Source organism: Pleuronectes platessa, chromosome 15 (genome assembly GCF_947347685.1).
Source record: "Pleuronectes platessa chromosome 15, fPlePla1.1, whole genome shotgun sequence".
In the NCBI taxonomy this organism is placed as follows: domain Eukaryota; kingdom Metazoa; phylum Chordata; class Actinopteri; order Pleuronectiformes; family Pleuronectidae; genus Pleuronectes; species Pleuronectes platessa.
In genome coordinates, this window is record NC_070640.1 from 19,252,553 (window position 1) to 19,277,970 (window position 25,418).

A 25,418-nucleotide genomic window follows, 5' to 3' on the forward strand; every position below is an offset into this window, starting at 1 on the left:
ACGTGAAATACATTTCCGTTCAGACCGCACCACGCCATCTCTATTCTCTGCACTTGAGTTACAAGGCTATGAGAGGGAAAGTGAAGCGCTGTGCTGCCTGTTTCCGATCAGCTTGTTGCTGCTGCTGTTATTGTTGGCAGCCCGGACCTAATCATAACATTGAGATGCTCCTTTCTCACTGTAGTTCGAGTGTTTAGATCCAAACTTTTTTCCCCCCAAGAGGGTAATGTGCAAGACCAGCAAAAAAAAGGGGGGGGGGGGCGGGGGACAAATTGAGTTATATAAATAATACAAATGGGTTATCTGAGGCAGAGCTGCTATGGAGGCAGAAATGTTCTCAGCTGGGTTGAGTCGGCTCAGAGAAGACAAGCACAACATGAGGAGACGTTCCCATTAGCCCAACATTTCCCAGCTCTATAAACTTGACTGGCCCAGGCAAACTAATATACGGACTGTGCAAAGAGTACCAGAGTGGGGAGGGGGGGGGGGGGGGGGGGGGGGGGTCACATCTTAAAACTGTCCCCAGCCTGGCTGTGTGGACCCCGACTTACACAACCGAAAACCTGCAGCACCCTCCACCACCACCTTGTATGGTACTGGGTGGGTGGAACCGTTAATAACTGAAAAGGAATAAATATATTGAAGTGTGATCTCATTTAACCATTTAAATATATTTACGGAACAATAAGGCCATACTAATAAGGTTGTGATAAACATACTGTAATGACACTGAACACCAGAGCCATCATGTGTGACTATTTGATTAAATCTGTTGAAATCATTCTCACAACGAACTGACAAGAATATATTTGGGTTAATAATAAAGAGACCGTTCTCAACTATGACTACCCTCCCCTCATTAACAGTGACATTAATGACCTCCGCCCCAGCCTCCCAGATGTCCTAGATGTCTCTGAACAGTCACTTCACCTGGATGATGCTGCACTGGTTGATCTAATTCCATCTGCGTGAGCGCTAACTGGACAATTAGCCGTTGGTCAGGGCAGTGTGGGTGGTTTCTAATTCCTTTCTGTTCCCTCTCATCCTAAAACAACACGCACCTTGATGTGCTCTATTCTCTGTCACTATGACCTCACATCAAACAGTAGTGTGTGACGTTGTAGTTAAGTATAACAGTGTTCGAGAACCAAAATCACAATAGATTTGAAGAGAAAATTATAATCATAATAGTAATAGTTACACGCATCGACAACAGAAAACGTCACACTGAAATGTTTTCAAACAAAACCGCTGCCTGGTTTATGGTCACCCTCCAACCAGGACTATGAAGGCAGCACAGGAAGTACTTCGGCCTTCAAAATAAAAGCTACTGATGGCACATACATAACGAGGGTGTGAGACGATAACACTGAAGTTACTTTAAGACATCTTTGTACAATATTAAAAATGGCCGATCACTGATCAGAAATCAAAACTCATGTACGTCACTGAAGAGACGGTATAGTGTCATTTACAGGCTGAAGTCTGTGATGAGTTTCTCGTCTCTTCAATGGGTTGACTATGACCGAACATGGGCGTAAAGTAGAAGTCCCCCCCACCACAAAACAGTTTAATGCAAGTGAAGAAACATTTCCTTGTCTTTTTCTGCAGAACAATACTTTGATCCGGAAAATGATCAGAGCTCCTCTCATTGGTTTATCCATTGCATTGCCCATAGTGGTTGAGCAGGTTAGACGATCACACTTAGAGCCGGGAGACTCCACAGTGAAGAAGGAAACTGGGGGAATAAGAAAGGATCGACTGGAAGCAAAAAAAACAAAGCAAGCCTGAGTGTGAGAGGTGAGCGAACAGTAGTCCAAGCACGGGGATGTAAAGAGGACGGAGTTCTGTGGACGGCAGACTCAAGACGAGGGCTCGTCCTCATGCAGGTCCTCCAGCTCTCCCTCTCTGGGTCCGTCTCCTGTGCTTCCCTTTCTGAGAAAAGAAATGAAAGAGGGAGAGAAAGTCAATATCAACATTTTGTCTTTCCGGGAATGTGAAGCTGGAGGACCGCGGCGAGGAGAATGATCCAAGTGATGACACTTTGACAAGGTTAGGCAGGTTCTTCCCCCTTTTCTTGTAACATGATGAAGGTTAAAAATGTAACAGCGTAAAATGGCAGCAGCAGGGAGATGAGGAAAATTACAGAAGGGGAGAGGATCCGCATCCACCACTTCTCATGATGGTGGATAAGCTGATGGCAAACGGAGGAGTCTAAGAGGATGGCAGACGCAGCGGCTGGTAGACGTTGGACAGACAGCGAGCCAGACAGAGTTTTACCTGAGAGAGGGATGGAGTTTTAAAGAGGGCCGGAAGGGCCACGAGTCCCTGCAGCAGAGTGAGAGAAAAAGATGGGAAAAGTCACAGGTGAGAGGGTGGAGGTCACCTCAGGAGGTCAGAGGCGTTTGTTTCTGGAGAAGACATCCTCCACCTCCACAGTCCACCTCCTCAGGATGATGTCATCATTTGGATATTTGATTAAATGCTTAAGCTACTGTTTCTTAAACTACTGGGAAAAGAATGGAGACTATCTTTCCTTGAAGTCTGTTGTTACTACCCTAGGCATTTTAGTATATATATCCTGAAAGGAGGTTCAGCAGTGGTTAGCATTTTGTGAGCTTTTTGATTTCCGGCTTAAGAAAATTGTTTTCTTGGCAGGAGTTATAGAAAAGAGTGAGCTATTCTTATATATGTTCTTTGGCATTTTCAAGAAAATATATATATTTTTTACATTTTTGCATTACAAAGAGATGATAGGAAACCATCAGGGATTGGCATCAACAACATGATTAAGGCAGGGTAAATATAGCGCAAGATTCTATCTTGGCCATTTCCCCAGATTGGAACTAATCAAGCATTATCTTATCTATCGAGTTGCATTATGTAAAATTTAGAAGAAGGTTTTTTGGGGATTAAAGTCTGACGATTTTGGTCTCAGCTGAGCATTCTTATTTAAAATAGTCTCTTTAAAATTCCACAGCATTAAACAGGTGTAATACTAAAACCGTACCAGCAATAATAATTATTTGCAGTGTTGATCAGATCATTCTCTTTAATCGCCTCTAGAAGTATTGCAGAATTAATATGCATCCAGTACAGGGAGAGTCATTAGACGTCACGTCAGCTTTTTCTAACAGCTAAAACCACTTTGCCCATAAATCCAGGGGCATTCTATCACAAAAAGGAAACTACTTGGTGCTACCAGTAAAGCATTGCTGTTTTTCTTCATTGTCCAACAGGGGGCAGTATTGATTCATGTCCCCTGAAGACACTAAATAGCAACTATGGGCTCTGAGTGTAGCAGGGGAAAACCTGGAGCTAGATAGAGAAATCCTCAAAGAAAAAAAAGCCACAGTCGTCCATCTTCGTGGACACTAATCATGGATTACACTGTCCAGAGGGCAGCTGCAGTACAGCAGGGAACAGCTAGACTTGCTCCAATTTGCCTTTGACTGCATATATATATTAAAACAGCATGATGGGATAAGACTTTCCAAGGTCAGCCCGAGGCTCTGATGGATCTGTATCATTCTTTTTCAACGCAAACCCTTCCTCCATTCAAAGCTGAGAGCAACACAGAAAGAAACACTTAGAAAAGCTGTAAGCTCCACCGCATACAATGAAAGAATGAATTATGGTGCTATGGCAACAAAAAGCAGTTGCTGCCATCGCGGGGATGAGCGCTAGTTAACCAGATGCAGCAGAGAGAGGAGACAGGTGTGAGGTATCTGTGAAACCTCGACAATAAGATCGAGCCTCTGTGGTTTTATTGGACTTTTCTCCTCAGGCATTAGATCTGAAAGGATGTGTGGACTGGAGCTTACATGAGCAGGCTGCCAGGTGCAGACATGGAGCGCTCCTCTCTCCTGCTCGGGCATTCGAAGGGGTTACTGAAGGAGCGCTTCCTCAGCATGGCCTTCACCAAGATCTGAAACATTCACAAACACACAATGGTTATAAACGCGCACAAGAGCCGCTTTATATGTGCGGTGCTTGTGCAGAGAATAAATAAAAGAGCAGAATAACTGCCTCCTAACAACACAAGGGCTTGTTTTCTGAGCCAGAAACTGTGTGAATCTCAAGCCATTCACAGGAGAGAAAAAAAGGGAAATACGTGTAATAGCTAAGAGTGTGTAATTTGATTCTTGGGTGTAGTGATCTGAGTTTGTGCAGAATCAGGTGAGGTAGAAACGCATGTTTTAAGGAAAGAAAGGACTGTGTGTGACAGAGGCTTCACACCAAACCACAAACAGGTCAACAGATTAAATCAGAGTCTCTCTGGAAGAACAGCTTTTATTCTGTATTCATGTATTGACACAGTTTGTCCTGACTGGAGCTTTTCCTGTGAGCACTCCAGTTAAAAGCTGCTGGTAACAAATAACATCTGGCTCATACCCAGCTTCTGATCTGCTTTAACAGTGAACAGAGGCATCTTCGTAAACACTGATGTTACTGTGCAGCAGGCAGACAGCACAGTGGTGGTAAAGGGGCCACAATTTACACAGAGGGGACAATTCTATGTCCAACATCCATGCACAACCCCTGATTCAGTAGGTGAACTTTGATAGCTTTGAGCAAAGACACACATCGATGAATATATTTTGAAGATGTATCCTTGTTCGCACACATTGTGTTCTTCAAAAAAGCTTAGAAAATAAAATGTAATGTAAATGGGGCCAGATGGTGGCGCCTCGGTAGAGCCTACAGGAGGCAGGACATAAATACTGCGGAATACTGTTTCTGTTTACAGCACATCAAAACCAGTGTCACCAAAACCTTTCAAATTTGAAATCTTTGTTTGCATCGTTTATGTGTATATAGTTTTTCCTCTTTTCCACTCGGAGATATTTGTTTTCTTTTTCTTTTTCACTTAGTGCCGGGAATTCTCCGGAGTAATTCCTTCAAATGTCTTGTGGCTTCCCTCAGACATTCTCATGAGTTGTTACTAGGGTGCTTGCAGGGTGAACTCCAGAGAAAGTCCGGAGCAATTGAATCAATGAGTTCTCACATTCTGCCCCCCCCCCCGCAAAATGTCAGGAGATTATCAGGTCAATGCATGTCTTTAAACCCAACTATGTCTGAATGTTTGGAATAGTTGAGCAAGAGTGTCTAAAATGCCCTCATGGCACCTCATTTACATCCTGGGATATTTGTATTCTTCCAGACACCATCAACACCACCACTCGCTCAATTCGAATATTTTTTCGGACAATGTCAGGAGAAAGTTATGTGGACATTTGTGTTCTCACACACAGATGCTCCAGAATATTTCAGGATAATATCTGGACTTACACGCATGTCTGAATGCAGCTTAGGACACAAGTTTGTCCCTAAACAAGGCTTTGTTGTTCTTTCGGTCTCTGTCCTGCTTGTTATTCTGTCCCATTTATGGTGAAAACAATAATGCAGCTGTTGAGGGACAGCTACCACTCAGTGCTGCAGACTGTGTCAGTGTTGACACAATGGTGCTCGGTGGACAAAGGACACTCGGCCGCTTCTTACCACTGCAGAGAGGCTGGGGACAAACTTGACTGAATTCTGGATGTCCTCCTCCGTCACCTCCACGACAGAGCAGTGCTCCTCCTCCAGGGGCAAGGGGTCGCTGCCTCCCTGGGTCACCCACTGGTCCAACTAAACACACACAAACACACACATACAGGTGATTGAATGTGACAACCTGACCCGACCAAATAAATGCTGCTGAAGGGTCAAAGTGACTAAAGTTACTCACTTTATATTTGTTACTTCATTATTGATCAAATTAAGATTGATTTGAATTGTTGAGCTGCAGATAGTCTATATTTTCTTATATTTTTCTCTGCTTTGGATTTGTTGCTCTGTAAGGTTTATAGCAGCAGGACGTCCAATCAGTGATTGACACAAGAAACCACTGTATCCATATTCATCATCATGAAGGAACTTGTCACCCAGTGTAATGGCTCACTGATGTATTTATATATTATTATATTATCACATGTACAGAATTCTAACATGACTACACAATTAGCATTTTGACGAGTTAATTCAAAACACAATTAAGGATCACTACTCCTTCACAATGATGATGATTCTGAGAGTTCACTTTCCTTCATCATCATCATCATCATCATCATCCACCCAGTAGCTTTACCGCTTCTCCTTTTGAGCCGGTCCCAGCTGCAACAGGCTGCCCGCGATATCACAGCACTGACACATGAAGGCAACAGACAGACAATTATGCTTGTGTTTGTAGCTATGGGCAATTGAGAGTTGTCAATTGGGTTTGTAAACGAAACCTTCTTGCTGTGAAGAGAAGCTGTGAGCTGATGGTGCTCATCGCTGCACCACCGCGCCGCCTTGTTCAATGTCCATTAATCTGTGGGCGCTTTGTGCAAGAGCGTGGTCTTTCAGTTTGAGAGCAGTACTTATTAATCTCAGGTGAAGGGTTGACAAATATAATGTCCCGACTGACCTGAACATCATACATTTGACTGTAGGCTCAAAGTTTTGAGTGAAAAATTATAAATACAAATATATATATATATATACATAACAAAATCATGAATGTGAAATCAATAAGTCCTGCTCTGTAACTAAATACAGACCATTTACAAAGAATTCAAAAATCAAGTAGTACACTATGCTATAATAATCTACCAGTCTCAATTGATTGGAAGGTTTTGTCTTTAGTGAGAAATCCACTCGACAAGATTAGTGTGTATCGTGGAAACACACGGTGGAGGAGGGGAGGGACAGTCTTCTGTTCATGGCTGCAGGTCCAGGACCTCCCTGCCCCTCTGGCACTGACGGACCCAGTTTCAGCCCGTTCCGCCACTGGGACAAACAGGCTTCATCCTGCCCTGCGGCGACACAGCATGTCTAATGAACCCTGCCGCCTCGTCAGAGCCTCACAAGCCAATAAGTGAAGAGATGGCCGGCCCTGTGAAATCACTAAAACTCCTCTTTGTAATGATCAGGCTCATGCTTGCTGCCTGTCACGAAGACCAGGGGGTGGTATCACAACTCCTCTGTTCTCCACACGTTACCTTGATCTCAGGGATGGTGATCCTGGAGTCAGGGTTCTTGTCCAGCATCCGCAAGATCAGAGTCCGCAGCTCTTCACTGATCTTTGGTCTGCATGGAACACAAGATAAAGATACAGATCATTTAGAATGAGGGTTAAGATAATAGAGACCACAGGCATCAAGATCATTATCCCTGATGGTTTCATGCACTCTGAGTCGGGCTGCAACATTTAAATGATTAATCATTCAGTAAACAGCTTCTTAATTAATTTACAACAATTTGTGTCATTCATATTTGTTAGTGTTAGTGTTATTTAAATGAAAAGAGTTTATATTCTTTGATTTCATGTTTTCAAATGTGAATTTGTTCTGGTTTCTTTGACACTTCAGTGAATACCTTTGGTTTGTGGACAAAACAAGACTTTTCAAGGAAGCAGATGCACACAACTAATTGATTTGTCATAAAAATAAAAATAAATGATTCTGAACAGCATTTTTTTGAAGAATGGCTCACATCATTAAAATTACACAAAAGACCAAAGACAGGTTTTAATCAAAATACCTCAAATTTTATTTATCAGAAGGCTCAAAATAAGTGCTATTCACTTTATGGTGAGTCAGTCAGTCATGAGCAGCAAAGGCAGCAGCCACACAAATTTTTTCGGCAGTGTATGATGGTAAGATGCTAACGTATAAATAACATATTTATATATATAACTATAACGTATAACAAATAAATACACAATATACATAAACATATAACCCATATGGTGGCCCTGAGGTTAAATTACAAACATCTTAGACATTCTCAACAGATGGTTATCTTTGAATAGTTAATGTAGTTTTCTTTAAAATATTTAACATGTGATGAATAATGTGCCTAATAGCATATATTGATATTGTAAATAAAACTTTTGGGGAAATATCTTACATATACTTAGCTTTTTCAATGTTTTGGGTATATAGAGGCAATGTTGGGCGCAATGCATGATGGGTGGTCTTATCATGACAAGTTGTGAACGAAACTCTGATCAGTGATGCAGCAAACGGAGCCTCTTCCAATGATAGGCTGCAATGTGGTGGTATTTGCTCAGCCACTATTTGTCTTTAAAAAGATAAATCTACAATCACACAGCCCCTTCAGCCAGGTGATGACATTTGAGCAGCAAGAACAAATTATCGTTATTCTATTTTCAGCAAGTGACAGACATTAGCAATTAAAAACGATCACACATTTAGAGCTTTGAGTTGGTTCAGTCCAACCTGTCGCTGATGGATGGGGGCAGACAGACAGCACAGTGACAGTCTGAAGGGTCTGAATAAACCAACAGTCAAATTGTCAAATTAAATAGTGCTCTGTGGTGGAAACTGACTTATTCAAACATGTACAGACTTTGAGTCAAACCGTAAAAGGATTTAGTTTTTAAATTGGATGACGTGTTGCTCCCTGTAATCACGTCTTCTTTGGATTTTCCCATACAGGGTAAACAAGAGTTTACTGCAAGGGGTGTTTAAAGTCACCTTCTGAGTTGTGCATTAAAATAATCCTTGATGTGAGATTATGATCTGCATTTAAAGTTAGATAATCCCTGTAAACCATTACATATACAGTAGCTCGTGGTGTTTTGAGGACAGCTACCAGTAGAACAGGTAGCACTGGAATCAGAGGACATGACATTCATCCAAACTGTTTGTACTTTGCTACAGTTGTTAAGACTTTGGCCTTGTGAGAATAGCAACCCTCATTTTAACCAGGATTAATTATTCAAATCGTATTGGGTTGTGTTGGAGGGCTTTTACATTTATACATGTTTATCCTTGTTGGACCTTGATGGTGGCCTTGAAGCCTGCAGCCTAATAACCTTTTTACCACATAACAATTTCAAATATTAAATAGCTTTTCTTCATTTCCTGTCCTGATCCATGCAGTAATATGATTTTCATCAATAGCAATATAACAAAGGTTCAATACGTATCTATATAAAGCTTGTACTGTACAAGCACAGTGAGGAGGTTTAACACATATTGATCCACCACAGATTTGTAAAATGTTTAGCTGTTTTTTCAAGTTTTTGTCATTCTCTGTTTGTCAAGGAGAGAGCAAAAATAAATAGTAACATGGCATTATCGTGATAATTATTAATATTTCCTCATAATATTTTTTATCTTGATATAATTTGTAGCCACATCCCCCAGCCCTAGCTTACAGATAGTTATAATTACTTGAAAAACTGTTGAAATGATCAAAAATAATAATAGAAAAACTGGAAATACTACTACTACTACAACAAAGTGCTTTCCAAGTGAAACATATTTTGGGACATGACAGCAGATAGAAATAAATGGTGTTGTGAATGTAGGGGCTGTGGAATGCATCTGACACGATCTATGAGGGAGGCATGGTAGAAGTACAGGATCTATTATCATTATTATCTATTTACTGTCTCTGTAAAAGTTTGTGTGATCACAATGGTAACAGTCGAGCGACATGACATGCACTGCGGCCATAGTGAAATGACCCTGTCAGAGCTGACAGGGGTGTACAGCTGTCGTCGATAGGTGCAGCGTGGAGATGATTTCATTAGCTGTTGTGTTAGGAGGGTGGTGTTTAGTGAAGAAGCTGTGGGCACAGCACGCAGTCTCTTGAGCCGTGGGCGAAGGCACTTTACCATCATTAATGACACAACACCCTTTACTGACACATCCTCCAACTGCCACTCAGGGCCCCTTCACCCGTGCTGTGTTTACACTTGAGTCTATCACCCCGGCTCTTCCTGGCTTCTTTTTTTATCACCTCTTCTCACTCCGTCTTTCAACATAGATCTCCATGTTTATCTTTAACCTTTCAGGTGGATGGGAGATAGGGGAGGCCCAGCAGCTTGTATGTGTCCAGGATGCTGCTGCTACCCCTGTTTGTTTTCTCTCTCTCTCCAGTGCTTGTTTTGATCACAGGCAGGTGACATTTACTGTGTGCTGGCACCGACTGCTGTGCTGAGCTACTCAGTTTTTCTGAAAGTGTAATTTGTATCTGGAAACGAGAATGAGATGGAAAGAGCTGCGGCCGCTTGGCCATTACGTCACTGCTGTCTCTTTTAAATCAATCGGAGGAGCGAGACGGATGCAGGAGATGGACTTACACTTCTGGGAAATCCACGAGCCTGGTCCTGATCTTGTTGTGCAAGGCCAATATGTACTCGTCAATAAATGGACACTGCATATGGAGCAGAAGAGAAAGTGAAAAACACAAGCAGGAACATTGAATTACTACTTTGCCAGATGAAAAACTGCATGCCCGGAGACAAGCAAGACAAATAACAGCAGCTTGTGGTCTGCATTAAAATGAATTATGCCAATAAACTGGTGCAGAGTCAAACGTAAAAAAAATTGGTAATTGATAGTATCCCTGCTGAAAGTGTCCCTGTGTGCTGCTAACAAGCCCTGTTACAATGAACACTTTCCAGCCTTTACTGTTAGAGTGTGTGCAGCAGATAGTGATAAGTGACTGAGGGAGAGAAAATGTGCAGACTTGCCTTTCCAAAGACGAAACAGTAGAGAGTGACTCCCATGGCCCACACATCCAGAGCCTGTGATGTTTAATGTGACATAGTGACAAAGTGAGATCATAAAAGGTCCAAACATCCACTTTAAAAAAAAAAACCATCACAGTCACATATAATCGCTATCGACTGTGATTTATGAGACATTTTCTGACCATGAGCTCATTTTCTGGGGACCTCTTCCATCTGATAACCTTGGAGATGGATGTGAACGATCAACAGAGGAACAACTATTCATTAGGTTTGTCTTCTTCCTCTGACCCGTATAGCATGTTCTAATAGCCCAAAGTACTCCTGGAGTATTCAATACTTCACAGAAGACTTGCACCAAAATCACAAATGTTGGTGAATAGTGGACACGAAGCTCTCTGAGATGTGGGTCGAAAAAATCTGAATCAAGATGAATGCAAGACTAATTAGTGAAAAAGTCCCACTTCAAAGCTCCAGGAAATACTCGACCCTAACACCCGGATTGTGTTTTGTCTGCAATCAAATATTCTATTCTGGCCCTTTTATTATGCAAATGCAGGTTCAGTCCTGGAGCAGATCCATCTGTATGCCTTTGGTGATGACGGCTGTAGAAAGGAACACGACTTTAACTGAGATGAATAGCATGTCAGGGGGTTGAGAGCTCAGCCTTTGTTTTAATCTTTCATAAATCAGCAGGTACATTTGGGAACACGAGCCTCAAAACGCCACTCATACCGCACAAAAACATACTACAGCCAGCCACAAGGGGGCGATCAATAGCCTTATCCATTTTTATATACAGTCTATGGTAAAAACCTTGTGTATGGCTTGTGTATGGCTGGATAAATAGTAGAGATGCTCCGATTGGCTCTGACATCATCCTCATCCGCACGTATGTTTGACTCATCCACCCAGCACCCACCCGAAGGAATTGCTTTCTCCAATACAGAGACCAGCACCCGCATGAACATTCCAAAATTAAAATAGCATCCACTGTGCGACTAGACTCCGCCCCGCCTCAATGATGCACCCGGCATCACCAGTGTAATGGCAATGTGTGCATGGATTTGCCTGTGGACAGAAAGCCTGGCCTTGTGATCACAGAGCAGTTCTGACCACTCTCTTCTGTGGAAATTGGTTTTGTCGAAAAGTTCTTTGACAGATTTGTTGCTAGGTGCTTTTGAAGACAAAAACAAAAGGAATGTGAAAAGTTGGTAAATCTAGCACAAAAAGGTACCAAGGTGGCAACACCCCAATTTATGTCAAGAGTTGCAGCCAATGAGGAATCTCCAACACTCAGCTGGTGTAAATTCATCAGTCAGACAGTGAAATAATAAGGATTTGCTGTATCGGCATTGTAGAATGGTAGATTGACCTGGAACAACATGACTGATCATTGCTTTGACTGTCAAAGTAGCAGCGCAGTATAATGATGTGAATCTTGCATTTTGCATTTCACTTTTTACTTAACTTTTTATATCTTTTATCTTTTATATAGTTTGATATATTTTTATTTAGATATGTTTATGTCTAAATAAATGTTACTTTGTATAAATATTAGAAAAAGTGAGTAAATAAGAAGGAAATAGTGAGTAAATATATACTGTTTTTTTTTTTTATTACTTTTCTTATGCGTGTTGTGTTTATTGTGTTTTTATGTTTCTATGTTCATTGTATGCACCAATTACCAGAGCAAATTCCTGGTAGGTGTAAACCTACTTGGCAATAAATACTTTCTGATTCTAATTCTTTCCCCTCATCAATAACATGGTTTTGGTTTTGTATTTATATAGTGCTTTTCTAGTCTTGATGACCACTCGAAGCGCTTTACAGTACAGTTATACATTCACCCATTCACACACACATTCATACAGGGCATCCATTCGCAGCACTTTGTTATTCTATGGGGGGCCATTCAGGGTTAAGCATCTTGCCCAAGGACACTTCGGCATGCAGATGGGTGAGACTGGGGATCGAACTGCCGACCTTCAGGTTGGAGGACGACCACTCTACTCCTCAGCCACAGCCGCCCATGTAAGTATGTATGCAACATGTACGCAAACCTGATGGCTTAGCTCCCCCTCTTTACTCTGCTAATGCCTTTGTTTTCAGTAGGAATCAACTCGTAAATAGCAGCTAAAGAGTAAACTGCTGACAAAGACAATCTGCGCTCTCACATTAACAGGTCAGCAAAGGTCTTGGTTTACTGGTTCTCTTTTTCAAATCAGCAGCTCAGACAGACGAGCAAACACCAGACGAGCACATATAAAAGGACTGGAACTCACTTTTCCACTGAAGCTCTTGCGCTGGTCTGACAGCGTCTCTGGGGCCATGAAGGCTGGAGTGCCGGCTGTACTGGACAGCAAAGCATCGTTGCCCTCAAACTGGTTGCTGACCCCAAAGTCTGCAATCTTCACGTGGCCGTCGTCCCCCAGCAACAAGTTAGAGGGCTTGATGTCCCGGTGGACAATCTTCTGATAGTGCACTGAGGATGAGAAAGAGGACGTTGTTCAGCAGGCGTTTAGAGCTGCTACAATAAGACCTGATGAGTAAATTGGAAAAAGTTTATACTCTTGGAAAATATGGATGAAACCCTGGGGCTACGGAATGTACAATAATATCTTGTTATTGGTGATAATTTAAAAAATGAAATGTTGATGTCTTGTAAATAATACGTGCATGATAATATTGTGTGTATGTGTATGTGTGTGTGTGTGTTTGTGCCCATGTCGAATGTGCTGAATGTTGAAGATGAGCATATGTGAAACCCATGCATGGTTTAATATTATTCAATGCTAATATAAACAACTACTAATACTTCTAATAATTAATAATAAAAGGTTTTCCTCATAAATTACAATGCTTGCGTTAATATTATAGTAAAATTATCAATCACATTTTTCTCGACTGATATTGTGAATTATATTGATCTTTATCATGGTTTAGTGAAAATGTGATTCTGTGACAGTTCAACATTTGATAGTGAAAATCATCATGTCTCATAGCAAGAGGTTCTAAAGGAGTCAGTAATATCCTTGTGTACTTAAAACCTACAGTGAATAGGGACTTGGTAGTGGATATTTGAAGATGTTTGATCTCTGCTCCCAGAGGCCTCTTCTTCAGTTCTGAGTGACACGTGTCTCAACACATAAGGGCCGACTCCTGTTGTAAGGATGTACCCATGACAACTAAAGAGGAGTGAAGGAGGCGGTCTGTGTCAAAGTACAGACACAATCCCTCAGCTGAGGAGAAAGGTCAGAGCTGCTTAGCCCCCTCCTCATAATACTGCTCCTTCATCCCTTCATGGGACTTCTCACACTTGGCCTCATGTGATTTCAAAATAAGGTTGTCTACACGTGTCAAATGGATTAGTGTATCCGTAGCATCTTCACAAAGGTTTCACTCGTTTGTCTTTGGACCATGGAAACAAGCGACTGAACTACAGGAAGATGCTGCTGAATAACCCATCTATAACAAAAAGTGTAGACAACTCTAACTTTTGAAGAGACCGTGTCACTTGGGCTAATCTAAATTAAACTAACTGAGGTTTAGAGAACTTGGAGCAGACCCCAGTGTTTAAGGTGTCACAAGCCAAAAATGTTGAGAGAAGTTTTGATATTTAAATTGTAATTAACAGCTGTCTGCAGCTAAGACCCGGACACTTGACTGATTGGATGAGTGGTGCCTTCATGTCTGAAGAGGTCTTTTTAAAAACACAGGGCTCTTGACCTATTCAAGGCCAAATCAAAACGTGTTTTAATTTTCATATTAAGAAATATAATACTGTATTTGTATTCCTAGTTTTAAGGAATCAGTAAAGGTTTCTATGAAAGATTTTCTCAGATGTCCCCTTAAACAAGACTATAGCTGTATAACACAGGCTCCTAACTTTTAGATTAAGAGGTTTTGTTACTGGGTCTGTGCAGTTAGTTGATGAAGAATAATTTTTGATGTTGTTTCTTAAGAACTGTTGGTTATTAATGCAACTTCTTCACAACCACAATCAAACAGACAAGTCACACAAAAAAGGCTAACAACATACAGTGTACAATAATAGCAGACCTCTCAAAAAATCTAAAATGTATTAAAAATGGTATCAAATAAAATCAGTTTTGCACTTATATTTTATATAACAGGAATTGTAACTGTGTCTCAAATCTGAGTGACGCCTGACTCCCAAAGCACAGAGTGAGTCTCTGGACGTCAGAGCTCAGAAGGAGGCAGCATTAATCTCTAATCATTAGAAGCATGGCCCAGTGAAATGGATCGAGTACAGAGAATGAGGCCACAGCTTGAGGAAAAAAAGAAAAGTAAATGTCACTGAGCAGAGGCTTCGATACTGATGATGTGGATGGCACTCAACTGCAGCCAGACCCCAGGGGCATGGAGAGAGATGGTCTGAGGAACACTTTGTTCTTCAAGATGAAAAAGGAAAATACGACCATATTATAGGCAAACCCTTCATGACGCCTCCATGCAGAAGATACTCACAGTATTCTATACCCAGGATGATGTCTCTGAAGTATAACCTCGCCTGCTCCTCTGAAAAAGCATCGTCTGTGGGCACTTCCATCACTGGACTTGAAATCCATGCAGGCAGACAGGCAGTATAGAAAAGACACACACACACACACACACACACACACACACACACACACACACACACACACACACACACACACACACACACACACACACACACACACACACACACACACACACACACACACACACACACACACACACACACACACACACACACAAACACGGTGAAGCAGTACACACATCTGTAAAGAGTCAGACACTAATAACCCTGATCAAACAAATTTTTGATCAATAATGACAGACTGACTACAGTGAAAATCCATCTTTGTGTTTGTGTGACCACAGCAGCTCAGTATCTTTTGTAAGATTTTGTTGTTATGTTGTTGCGTCACTACATAGTTTTTCAGTTATGGTCGGATAAAAGAAGAAAATGTTCACTTGGGCTTCAGGGATAAATATTTGGCATTTTCCAATTTTCTCTGACATTTCAAACATTTAACAATCAACTGCAGGTTCATGAAAATAATTTTCACATGGAACTAGAAATAATTGCTAGCTGCAGCCTTTCACGTCTCCTGTTATGTTATTTTGTGCCTTTGACCCGTTACCTGACACACAAAAATACTGATCAATTTAATAAAACATAGGTTAAGAACATCTGAGCTCAGTATTTATTAAATTATTTGGGTTATTAAGCTAGGTTTATGCACAGTGTAACTGTACAAGGAAAAAGAGGATGAAGAATCTGTCCATTTATAATTTATTCTAGTGGTGAAAGTTTCTGACAAACCTCATGATTAATCAGCCTCATGTAAAAGGTTCCAGAAGTCTGAAGTGTCTCAGTCTAGTCAACGGAAGCTCTTGAGAAATGAAAAATGCCCCATTGCACAATTTCCCAAAGCCTGTGGTAATTTACCTTCCAATACATTTTAAAATAGAAAAAAAAAACAGAGAAGAAAATACTTGAATTATGCATGATAGACAACAAACGTGTACTCATATTGAAAGGCATAAAAGGAAGCAGTCTGTTTGTAAATATATGAATACAAAATGTCACAAAGTGCTCTCTGGTGCAGGGCTGATGATTTCTGAAGCAGAAAAAAAGATCATATAACTAATACGAATAACCAAGAGTACAATTATTAAACCTGTGTGTTAGAATAGGTAGAACCAGTTGTTGTGTGTCAATAGAAACAGCAACTGGTTAATAGAAGCTGTATTAATCAGCTCAGTCTGTCTATCATTTACCTCCCATAGGGAACAACAGAGCAGACTCATTATGAGAAAGCAAACAAATTTCGAACAGAGCACGTTTATAAACATATGTGAAATAAAACCAGCTCCATTCATTTAGAACAAGAGAAGGTCTCAGGTCATTAGATCATCACAGATATTTTACTGGTGCAGGAAGGAGCAGCTGATGCATGAGGACCTGAAACGTTGACAGGGCGGGCAGCCACAGGTAATAACTGTGAAAACCTAAGAACATTATCAATCCCTTTGAAGCCTGGAATGGAACAAACAGCCATTCCGTGTCGGTGTGGAGTAATGGAGGGGAACACTGCTGACAACCCAGGCAGGGATGGAGAGATGAAGAAATGCAGAGTGGAAGGTGGCATGAACAGTGGGATGAGCTTTGAATTATTAAAAAAGGAGAGGACATGCTCTCTACTCACCCTTTACGCATCAGCTCAAACACTGTCAGGAAAAAGGGGAGAGGAAGCAATGGGAACAGATTCAACATTTTACTCATTCATTCATTCAGCAGGGTTTGACCACTGCTGCCACTGAGGCAACATCCCAGCATCAGTGTTACTCATCATCAGAAGCACTGAATTAGCTAAATGTGCCATCCTAAGGTGTTACACTGACTGTTGTCTTAGCTGTGAGCTGGCCCTGCTGATGGAGGATTCCTGCATAATGTGCAAAGCCCTGAGGTGGTGAGCGAGGGATGTTCTGAATTCTGAATAAGTTATGTGAACCTTGGTTGGTGGCTCGTGTGTCAATGGCCAACGACTGAGAGAGGGTGAATGTAGAAAGCAAAGAATAGAAGATCTGCGTACCCATGTGAAGGTTGTCCTCCGCGGGATCATCCAGCACCTGCAACATTAACACAATGGTCATGAATGGAGAAACCGTCAAGGTCCTGGTAGTTACAAGAGGGAGTGAAAAATCTAAAACTCATTCATTCAGGATTAAAACATTGCAGAGATTCAAGGTTTTTTTCTTTTCTTTTATCAGGACTGAGCAGAGTAAACAGAGGGACAAAAAAATTTGAAGCGGAGCAAATACTTCTCCAGAGCACAAAGCAGCACCTAACTTAAGGTCCATGACGTATATTAGTATTATTCCTTAGTTGTGATATTTTCATACATGTGAAACTACATTAACAAACCAGTTGACACAAGCTAAATAGATCACAGCGGCGCGACTAGATTGTCCAATGACGAAGGCTTTTTCAAATGCCTCCTTTCAAGCCCGAGAATCGAAGGCTCCTAAAGGTGGATCCATCTCGGACGCCAAACACGGAAATCATCTACCAGATCCTCTCATTTTGGTTACGCCTTCGTGGTCTACACTATGGAGGACCATACATGACTTAAGTAAAAATAAATAAATGTATAAATAAATACAGAAATAAATAAATAAAAAAATAAATAAAAAAGGAAATAAATAAATTAATACAGAAATAAATAAATAAATATGTTAATAACAACAGAAATGTCAAAATAAATGTCTTAAATATATTTGCACATTTATTTATTCCCTGACACATTTCCTTTTCATTTGCAGTGTCCTTATGCTAATGAGAAAGGCGGGCCTAACCGCAGTCTCATGCAGGATTGGTCACAGGAGTGTAATGATCCAGCCCTACTACGTCTGCCTCACAATGCTGACTGGTGTCCAGTAGCTGTTTGCAGCGTTGAGCCAGTTCACACTTAAAATGAACTAGTTCAAGGTTCAGAGGGTTAGTTAAGGTTATTTTTTATTGGGATGATTTAGGTGTCGGTAGTCCTGACTGTGAGCGTCACGTGTTGTACTGAGCACAAGGAGCGAGCCGAGAGGAGAAGCAGGAAACAGAAACTCCAGCTCGGTACAAACCACCTGCAGCTTCTGCTCTGATCATGAAGCCGCTGATCTCTGATCAGATGTGACCAGAGAAACTCTGTGTTTCCACTGTTCTACAAAGTCACTGACCGGCTGTTTCACGGTGAAGAGCTCAAGTCTCAGTCACTGCCCGTGTCTCTGAGCGAGTGTGTGGCGGAGCGCAGGGGCTGTGTGTGTGTAGCTCAGTTGACCAATCCTGCTCGAGACTGAGGTAAGGCCCGCCTTTCTCATTAGCATAAGGACACTGAAAATGAAAAGGAAATATATCACGGAATAAATAAAAGTTGGAATAAATGTGGAAATAAGTTTAAGACATTGATTCATTTAATTCTGCATTTATTTCCACATTTATTTATTTATTTCCACATTTATTTATTTATTTCCACATTTATTCCAACTTTTATTTTTCGATTTCAGTGTTCTTATGCTAATGAGAGGGGCGGGCCTTACCTCAGTCTCGAGCAGGATTGGTCAACTGAGCTACACACACACACACACACACACAGCCCCTGCGCTCCGCCACATACTTGCTCAGAGACACGGGCAGTGACTGAGACTTGAGCTCTTCACCGTGAAACAGCCTCTCAGTGACTTTGTAGAACAGTGAAACACAGAGCTTCTCTGGTCACATCTGCTCAGAGATCAGCGGCTTCATGATCAGAGCAGAAGCTGCAGGTGGTTTGTACCGAGCTGGAGTTTCTGTTTCCTCCTTCTCCTCCCGGGTCGCTCCTTGTGCTCAGTAGAACACGTGACGCTCACAGTCAGGACTACCGACACCTAAATCATCCCAATAAAAAATAACCTTAACTAACCCTCTGAACCTTGAACTAGTTCATTTTAAGTGTGAACTGGCTCAACGCTGCAAACAGCTACTGGACACCAGCATTGAGAGGCAGAAGTAGTAGGGCTGGATCCTTACACTCTTGTGACCAATCCTGCATGAGACTGCGGTTAGGCCCGCCTTTCTCATTAGCATAAGGACACTGCAAATGAAAAGGAAATGTATCAGGGAATAAATAAATGTGCAAATATATTTAAGACATTTATTTTGACATTTATTTTGGTATTAACATATTTATTTATTTATTTCTGTATTAATTAATTAATTTCCTTTTTTATTTATTTATTTATTTATTTCTGTATTTATTTATACATTTATTTATTTATTTATTTTTACTTAAGTCATGTATGGTCCTCCATACTACACGGCCCCTGAATTGGGACCCATAGTGTTTAAAGCCACTGGGCAGTTGCCTGTCTGGATAATACATCCACAGCCAGGTTATTAAAATAGGTCTTCACACAGGACTGCGTAAAGGCAACCGCTCAGACCTCAAACCGCAGGAAACACGGTCCATCTGTCTTAATCCAAGATCCTGGAGATTTTAAACGATCACTGTGGAGCTAACGCTTGCCAAGGACACAGTAATGGAAAAACAAGGGCAGGACGTCGGGTCTGAGGAAACAGGAACACGACTAATGTCAGTTTCTATCTATTAAACAGTCAATAAGTGAAGGTTTGCTCAGGAAGTCGTGTACTCTACTGACCATATTGTTTTTCTCTCTTTGTTGAAAGTGAACGAACAAATAAAATCCATTAACAGAAAATACGTTGGTTTTTGCAAAGTGGAAACCATAGAAAGTCTTTTTTATTTGTAGATTTTGACATAAGATGATGTAAGATGCAATAAAGGGTTCTTTGATTTCTGGGGAAAGGATATAAAGTGAGCTCTAGATTTTAAGTGTCCGCTTTGAAAACATGTGTGCATGCGAGTATGGGGCCGGTTGTTACCGTGTCTTTCCAACCATCTGCGACAAATTACCATATCACTTTCACCAGGTTTAATCTGTTCCACTTAGCGCAGGCTCTTAGGTTTCCAAATAAATGAAAATGTCTGCTCATAATTAGATGGACTGGACTGAATCCTCGCAAGAACCAGTTGGACGCCCGTAATGAATGTGCTCCTGACCCAGGCAAAGCCCATTTAAACGGATGAACAGAGATAGATGTTGCGAGGGGGAGAGAGTGTCATCCCTGTGCCTACGCACACCCATTATGTGGAGAGAGTGAGGGTGGACAAAGAAGGGAAGAGATTAGTGTGTGTGTGTCTGTGTGTGTGTGTGTTTTTTCTCTGCTGGAGCAAGCACAGAGGAGCAGAAGTGCTCAAATTTTATTTAAAAACTCTGGCACACTGCTGGCACTCTCACCACCAGAACAAGCCAGGCCGCTTTCCTACTGACTGACTCCCTGAGCTTCACTCCCAGCAACAGTGGCCGCTACCGCCGCCCCTCTCCCCTCCGCCATCTGGCTAAGATCGAAATTGCTCTGATAATATCGCAGGGGAGCGGCAGGCATCTTGAATCCCATCTACAAAAACAGGCTATCGTATTTCATAAACAGCCGCCTCCGCAAAAAAACGCCATCATTCCACCTTCGAAATGTCTCGACTTAAGTTTGAGGGAGTGCCGTCTGCGGTAAATATGAGAATCAATTCACAGGCTGTGGTTTTCCATAATGTGTCACCTGCATATCATGAAAGTCCAGTGGGAGGAAGTGTGATCGATGTGCTTGAGGGTAAAACTCATCTCATATTTCCTGGCAGAACAGTGTATGTCCTGTTCTCTTTGGTCGGACATAATACAAAGCACCAATCAGGGTGCACAGCAAGAAAGGTTAGCAGGAGAGGTAGAAGATGATCTCGATCACAAACCCTCAAACATGACAAAAAGAGACACAAACAACTACTAACAACTGGCCTGTATGTTACATCTGGTTTAATTTTTGTCTAATTGTGTTTTTTTTTGTGGCACTCTGTATTGTACTTTGGTAATTAAATGTCTCTTGTCCAGGTATTTTGCATCGACTTGCCGTCTTTTTGTTAATGTTTTGCGTCACTTTGTGTTTTTTTGCATCTCTTATCGGTTGTTTTGCATCAATTTGAAGGCGCTCTGCATCCCCTTGTCATTGCTGTGTGTCAGTTTGTTAATGTTTTGCATCTTTTTGTAGTCATGCTGCATTTCCTTGTTATAGCTGTGTGTCAGTTTGTTTTGGTTTTGCATCTTGTTGTGGTTGTTTTGTGTCTCCTTGAAGGCAGATTGCTTCTCTCTGAGGTCGTTTTGAGTCAGTTGGTTGTTGTAATTCAGGTTTTTGTGGTTGTTCAACAACAAACGTAAAACCCTTGATAGTAACAAAACTCTTCCCACTAAGTCTGATAGACAAAAACACAAACTTTCATTGGAATTCATGTGTAAGAAACTTATCTAGCCTCATTTTATAATATGACTGCACTGGTACTGTAATGGTTGATGAGATACATAATTGGTTGTTTTAATATCACATTTCCTGACAAATGCATTAAAAAAATCTATATTTCATGGGTTGAAAAATGTTCAAAGTTAACCTTGCTGTCCTTACTACTTTGCCGCTCACATGGCTAATTAACTGTTACTCATTCTCATCCAAGTATCCTTGAACAATGATCATAAATTTTAAATAGGCACTTTGATAATAAAAAATAGACAAAACATGAAAGTACTTTCAAACCTCTTTTGACTAATTTGTTGAATCAATAGAAAAACTATTTGCTGAAAGAGAAACTCTCACCTCCACCAGTTTGACAATGTTGATGTGGTCCAGTTTTTTAAGGATGGCGATCTCTTGGTAGACCCTCTCCAGGGGTCCTAGGATTTTGGGCTGCTCCCCTTGGGCTGCCTTGGGTCCTCTTGGGGGTGGGCGACCTGCAGGAAAACACATGAAGCACAAACACAACGTCGTTCAATGATTCAAGTCCTCTTGATAAACACAGAGTTTCTCTAATGTGTTAGGAAGAAATAGAAAAGAAACAATGGGGAAACTGTGTCTGATCTCTTTCCTGCTACAATACATATATTTATATTTGTGTGTCCGACATACTAATAAAAAAAATACTTTTTTCAGTGTCTCTGAAATTGAGAATCATTCGAAAACCAAGTAACCTGGAAATCTATTTAAATCTTTCCGAGATCCAAATGAACTTAACCTAAAAATCACAGTCGAGCTAAGCGGTCACATAAAGCGGGTTATTAACTATAAGTCAACCCAGGTTTTCCTCATCAGGATCTGCGCTTGTGCACATGTTTACTGTGTATGAACAATCACAGACACAGACAGTGAATACGCCGCAACAAGGATCAACCTGTTAATAATATGAATAGGAGGAATGCAAACACATTATCCACACTAAAAGAAACACAGTTATAGCTGCTAACTGCAGGAAGCAGCTGTGATTGTGGGAATGTGAAGCCCCCGCTGACATTTGGGAAAAATTATACTTGGTGACCGCGATATATAACAACGAGTGGGAACGAGATAAGTAACTCGGGGACACGAGATATGAATCTGTTCGTTACTAACACGACCAGTGGACCTAGACTGAAGAAGCCTCTAGATGAATCTGAGGACACACTGTGGTGGAAATGTCAACAATTACTAGTCAATAAAAACACAAACCTATCTTAGAGCGCAATGGCACAGGGAATGGGACTGTGGATATTTGGTATCAGGTTACAGGATGCATCTGATGCATCCGGAGGCAGGAAGAGATTGATTCTCTGATGTGAATCCATATCTTTCATGAAGAAACTTAAGAGTCGGCATTAGGATTTTCTGGGTTTCTGAAGAGCCTTGTCCTCCTCAGAGACTCTAAGAATCCACACCCAGCTCCACGAGATCCCCTAAGAACGATGATGTCATGTTTCAAAGGAATTGACTTGTCAGTGGGTGGAGCTTTTATAGTGCTTGTTCTTATATTTTTTTCTTCGGGATTTCAGGGAACAGGAAAACAGCATCACCGTTCTTAGAGGATCCCGTTGAGCAGAAAGATCCCATAGATCTTGGGGCAGCTGTTAGTGTCTCTGAGGAGGACGAGGGTCTTCGTACTCTGATTCCCTCCAATTTTCATCGATTCTCATCAGATGGAATGATAACCCTCGTCAGCTGCTGGAGCCGAACATAACCAACCTGACATGTATAAGCTATGTGCTCACAGGACAGACTGTCTGTTACTTGAACACTGTGGGTGACGCTGCTGTTTACTTTGTAGCACTTGAACTCACCAGGGCGGCACCGATTGATGTTTTATTATGATAATAATTTATGGTTAACAGCATTGGCCAACACTAGGGATGCACCGATATATCGGCCGAACATCGGTAGCGGCCGATATTCGCCTCGTTTACTGATATCGGCTTATCGGTAATAAACTTGACTTTCACCGATATCATTGGCCGATGTTCATATTTGTGGTAAAACCGCTGGGCACGTGCCGCGGCTGGGAGAGCAGTCGCTCCGTCGCCCTCCTCTCCGCGCCGCCGGAGGCTCAGTGTGCGGCACCGGGAGGTCCTCGTCCGGTGGCACCTCACGGCGCCGGCGCGGAAGGCGGGGAGGGGACTGGGTACGCGGTCAGCGGCGGCCACTCTGGACGCGTGTCGGGCCCTTCCCGCGGATCACCTCAGCTACGGCGACCGCTGGGGGAACCCTCCGGCTGGCGCCTAGCAGCTGACTGAGAACTGGTGCGGACCAGGGGAATCCGACTGTTTAATTCAAACAAGCATCGCGAAGGGCCACGGTGGGTGTTGACGCGATGTGATTTCTGCCCGACACTCAAAACAGGTAAAACTGAGGAGGGCTTGTTAAGTTATCTTGACTCACGCAGTGTAACTTGGTGTAAAAAGTATGAACGTAGCGTCTGTTTAAGTACTTTATTATCATGTGCACCGGCTCTATTCATCTGTCTCATGCACAGGTAACAAGGGAATTGACAACATACGTTATACACACAGAAGCCGTAACACATCTAATAAACGGGCAATACTGCTACCGTAAATCAATGAGAAGAGCGTTCTCTATAATGATACTTTAACAGGGCTGTTTTTGACAGGGTAAAAGGTGCTGTTTTAAATTATCCTTGTGGTATTTTGACCAAAATATGTTACAGACATTTCATTAAGATTCCAAGGAACCATTTCAACTTGCGGTAAAATGGGCCTAATATGTCTCTGTTAAATAAAGTTTAGTTAAATCAGAGATTGTTTCATAAATCTGATTCAATTTGTGCTCATTAAAAGATAAGAGTGATGAATAGTGCTTTTTAAATAATGATTTAATTATTTTTCTGGCACAAAAGGGTGAATGAATAACAACAAAAAGAAAATATACAAATATCGGTATCGGCTATCGGCCAGATTGTTATTTTAAATATCGGTATCGGCCAAGAATTTCCATATCGGTGCATCCCTAGCCAACACTCATATAGAGTTTCGGTAACAACTTTCAGGATCTGGAACACACAGTGTTGTTGGAGGTGTCTTGTGTCTATGGTCAAGTCCTTACTCCCAAAGCAGAGTCCTAGAGTGATTTCAAGTTGTGTAAAATAACAGGTAAATAATATATCCATATACACTATACACTAAATGCAGGCAGCAGCTTAGATGAAAGCCTGGATGATAGGTTGGGTCGGGGTAGATGATTGCGGGTTTCAAATCCAGTAATGAGCTTTGAGGGAGTAAGCAGGTGCCAGTTTGCAAAAATGGACCAATGCAGGATTCTGTTCCACAGTCCTGTTTTTCTTTGGAGGATACCTTCTTAATCTTTGACCTGCTTCTTCATTTCACAGAATTCAATGAGCACAGAGGAGAATGGCACTTACGTGGAAAACCACACTGCTTGATTAACTTCTTCTTGGACACCACCTTCATGGCCTGGGGGAGAAAAACAATGTGATCAGTATCAACAGTGAGAGAAGCTCAAGTCATTAATTACAAATCAAGAACTTATATGAACTATACCTGTAAGCACATTAACCCATGAAACAACATTAAATGAATGTTTAGATGACATGTTTTGTAATTAGGTCCTTAAGGGCTTTGAATAATCAACAGAGCATTCTGAAGATTTTATTTTCCTGGCAGGAACATCAGCGCTGACACAACCTTCAGCAGTTAGATCTGGCATCTATGCGATTAGGAACTTCTTATCCAAAGAAGGGTTAGGGTTAGGGAATGGAAAATCAGAATGGAACTTAGTCGAGCAAACAACTCCGCCAAGGCCAAGTAGTGCCTTTCAAATTAAATCAAGCTTCACCAAATTTCACACACTCATAGATATATGTGTCCTTAATGTGCTCTATCTCTCAATGTTATTAAAGAAAGTGATGAAAAAAATCCTGGACTTATTATTTGCAATCTTGCTTACAAC

The 25,418-nt window shown here is 41.5% G+C and overlaps 1 protein-coding gene across 1 annotated transcript in view; it reads right to left on the reverse strand.

Moving 5' to 3' along the window:
- Nucleotides 1–496: 496 nt before the first annotated feature.
- Nucleotides 497–25,418, reverse strand: part of camkk1a (calcium/calmodulin-dependent protein kinase kinase 1, alpha a) — a 63,931-nt gene continuing 39,009 nt past the window's right edge. The window contains exons 5-17 of the mRNA XM_053441728.1: nucleotides 24,871–24,922; nucleotides 21,789–21,922; nucleotides 17,140–17,176; nucleotides 16,753–16,774; nucleotides 15,023–15,111; nucleotides 12,817–13,016; nucleotides 10,535–10,588; nucleotides 10,142–10,215; nucleotides 7,026–7,113; nucleotides 5,503–5,631; nucleotides 3,825–3,928; nucleotides 2,281–2,328; nucleotides 497–1,935 (exon numbers count right to left, since the gene is read on the reverse strand). Of these exons, the coding sequence (XP_053297703.1) occupies nucleotides 1,863–1,935; nucleotides 2,281–2,328; nucleotides 3,825–3,928; nucleotides 5,503–5,631; nucleotides 7,026–7,113; nucleotides 10,142–10,215; nucleotides 10,535–10,588; nucleotides 12,817–13,016; nucleotides 15,023–15,111; nucleotides 16,753–16,774; nucleotides 17,140–17,176; nucleotides 21,789–21,922; nucleotides 24,871–24,922 (1,104 nt within the window). The 3' untranslated portion in view covers nucleotides 497–1,862. The remainder of the gene's footprint in view (nucleotides 1,936–2,280; nucleotides 2,329–3,824; nucleotides 3,929–5,502; nucleotides 5,632–7,025; nucleotides 7,114–10,141; nucleotides 10,216–10,534; nucleotides 10,589–12,816; nucleotides 13,017–15,022; nucleotides 15,112–16,752; nucleotides 16,775–17,139; nucleotides 17,177–21,788; nucleotides 21,923–24,870; nucleotides 24,923–25,418) is intronic.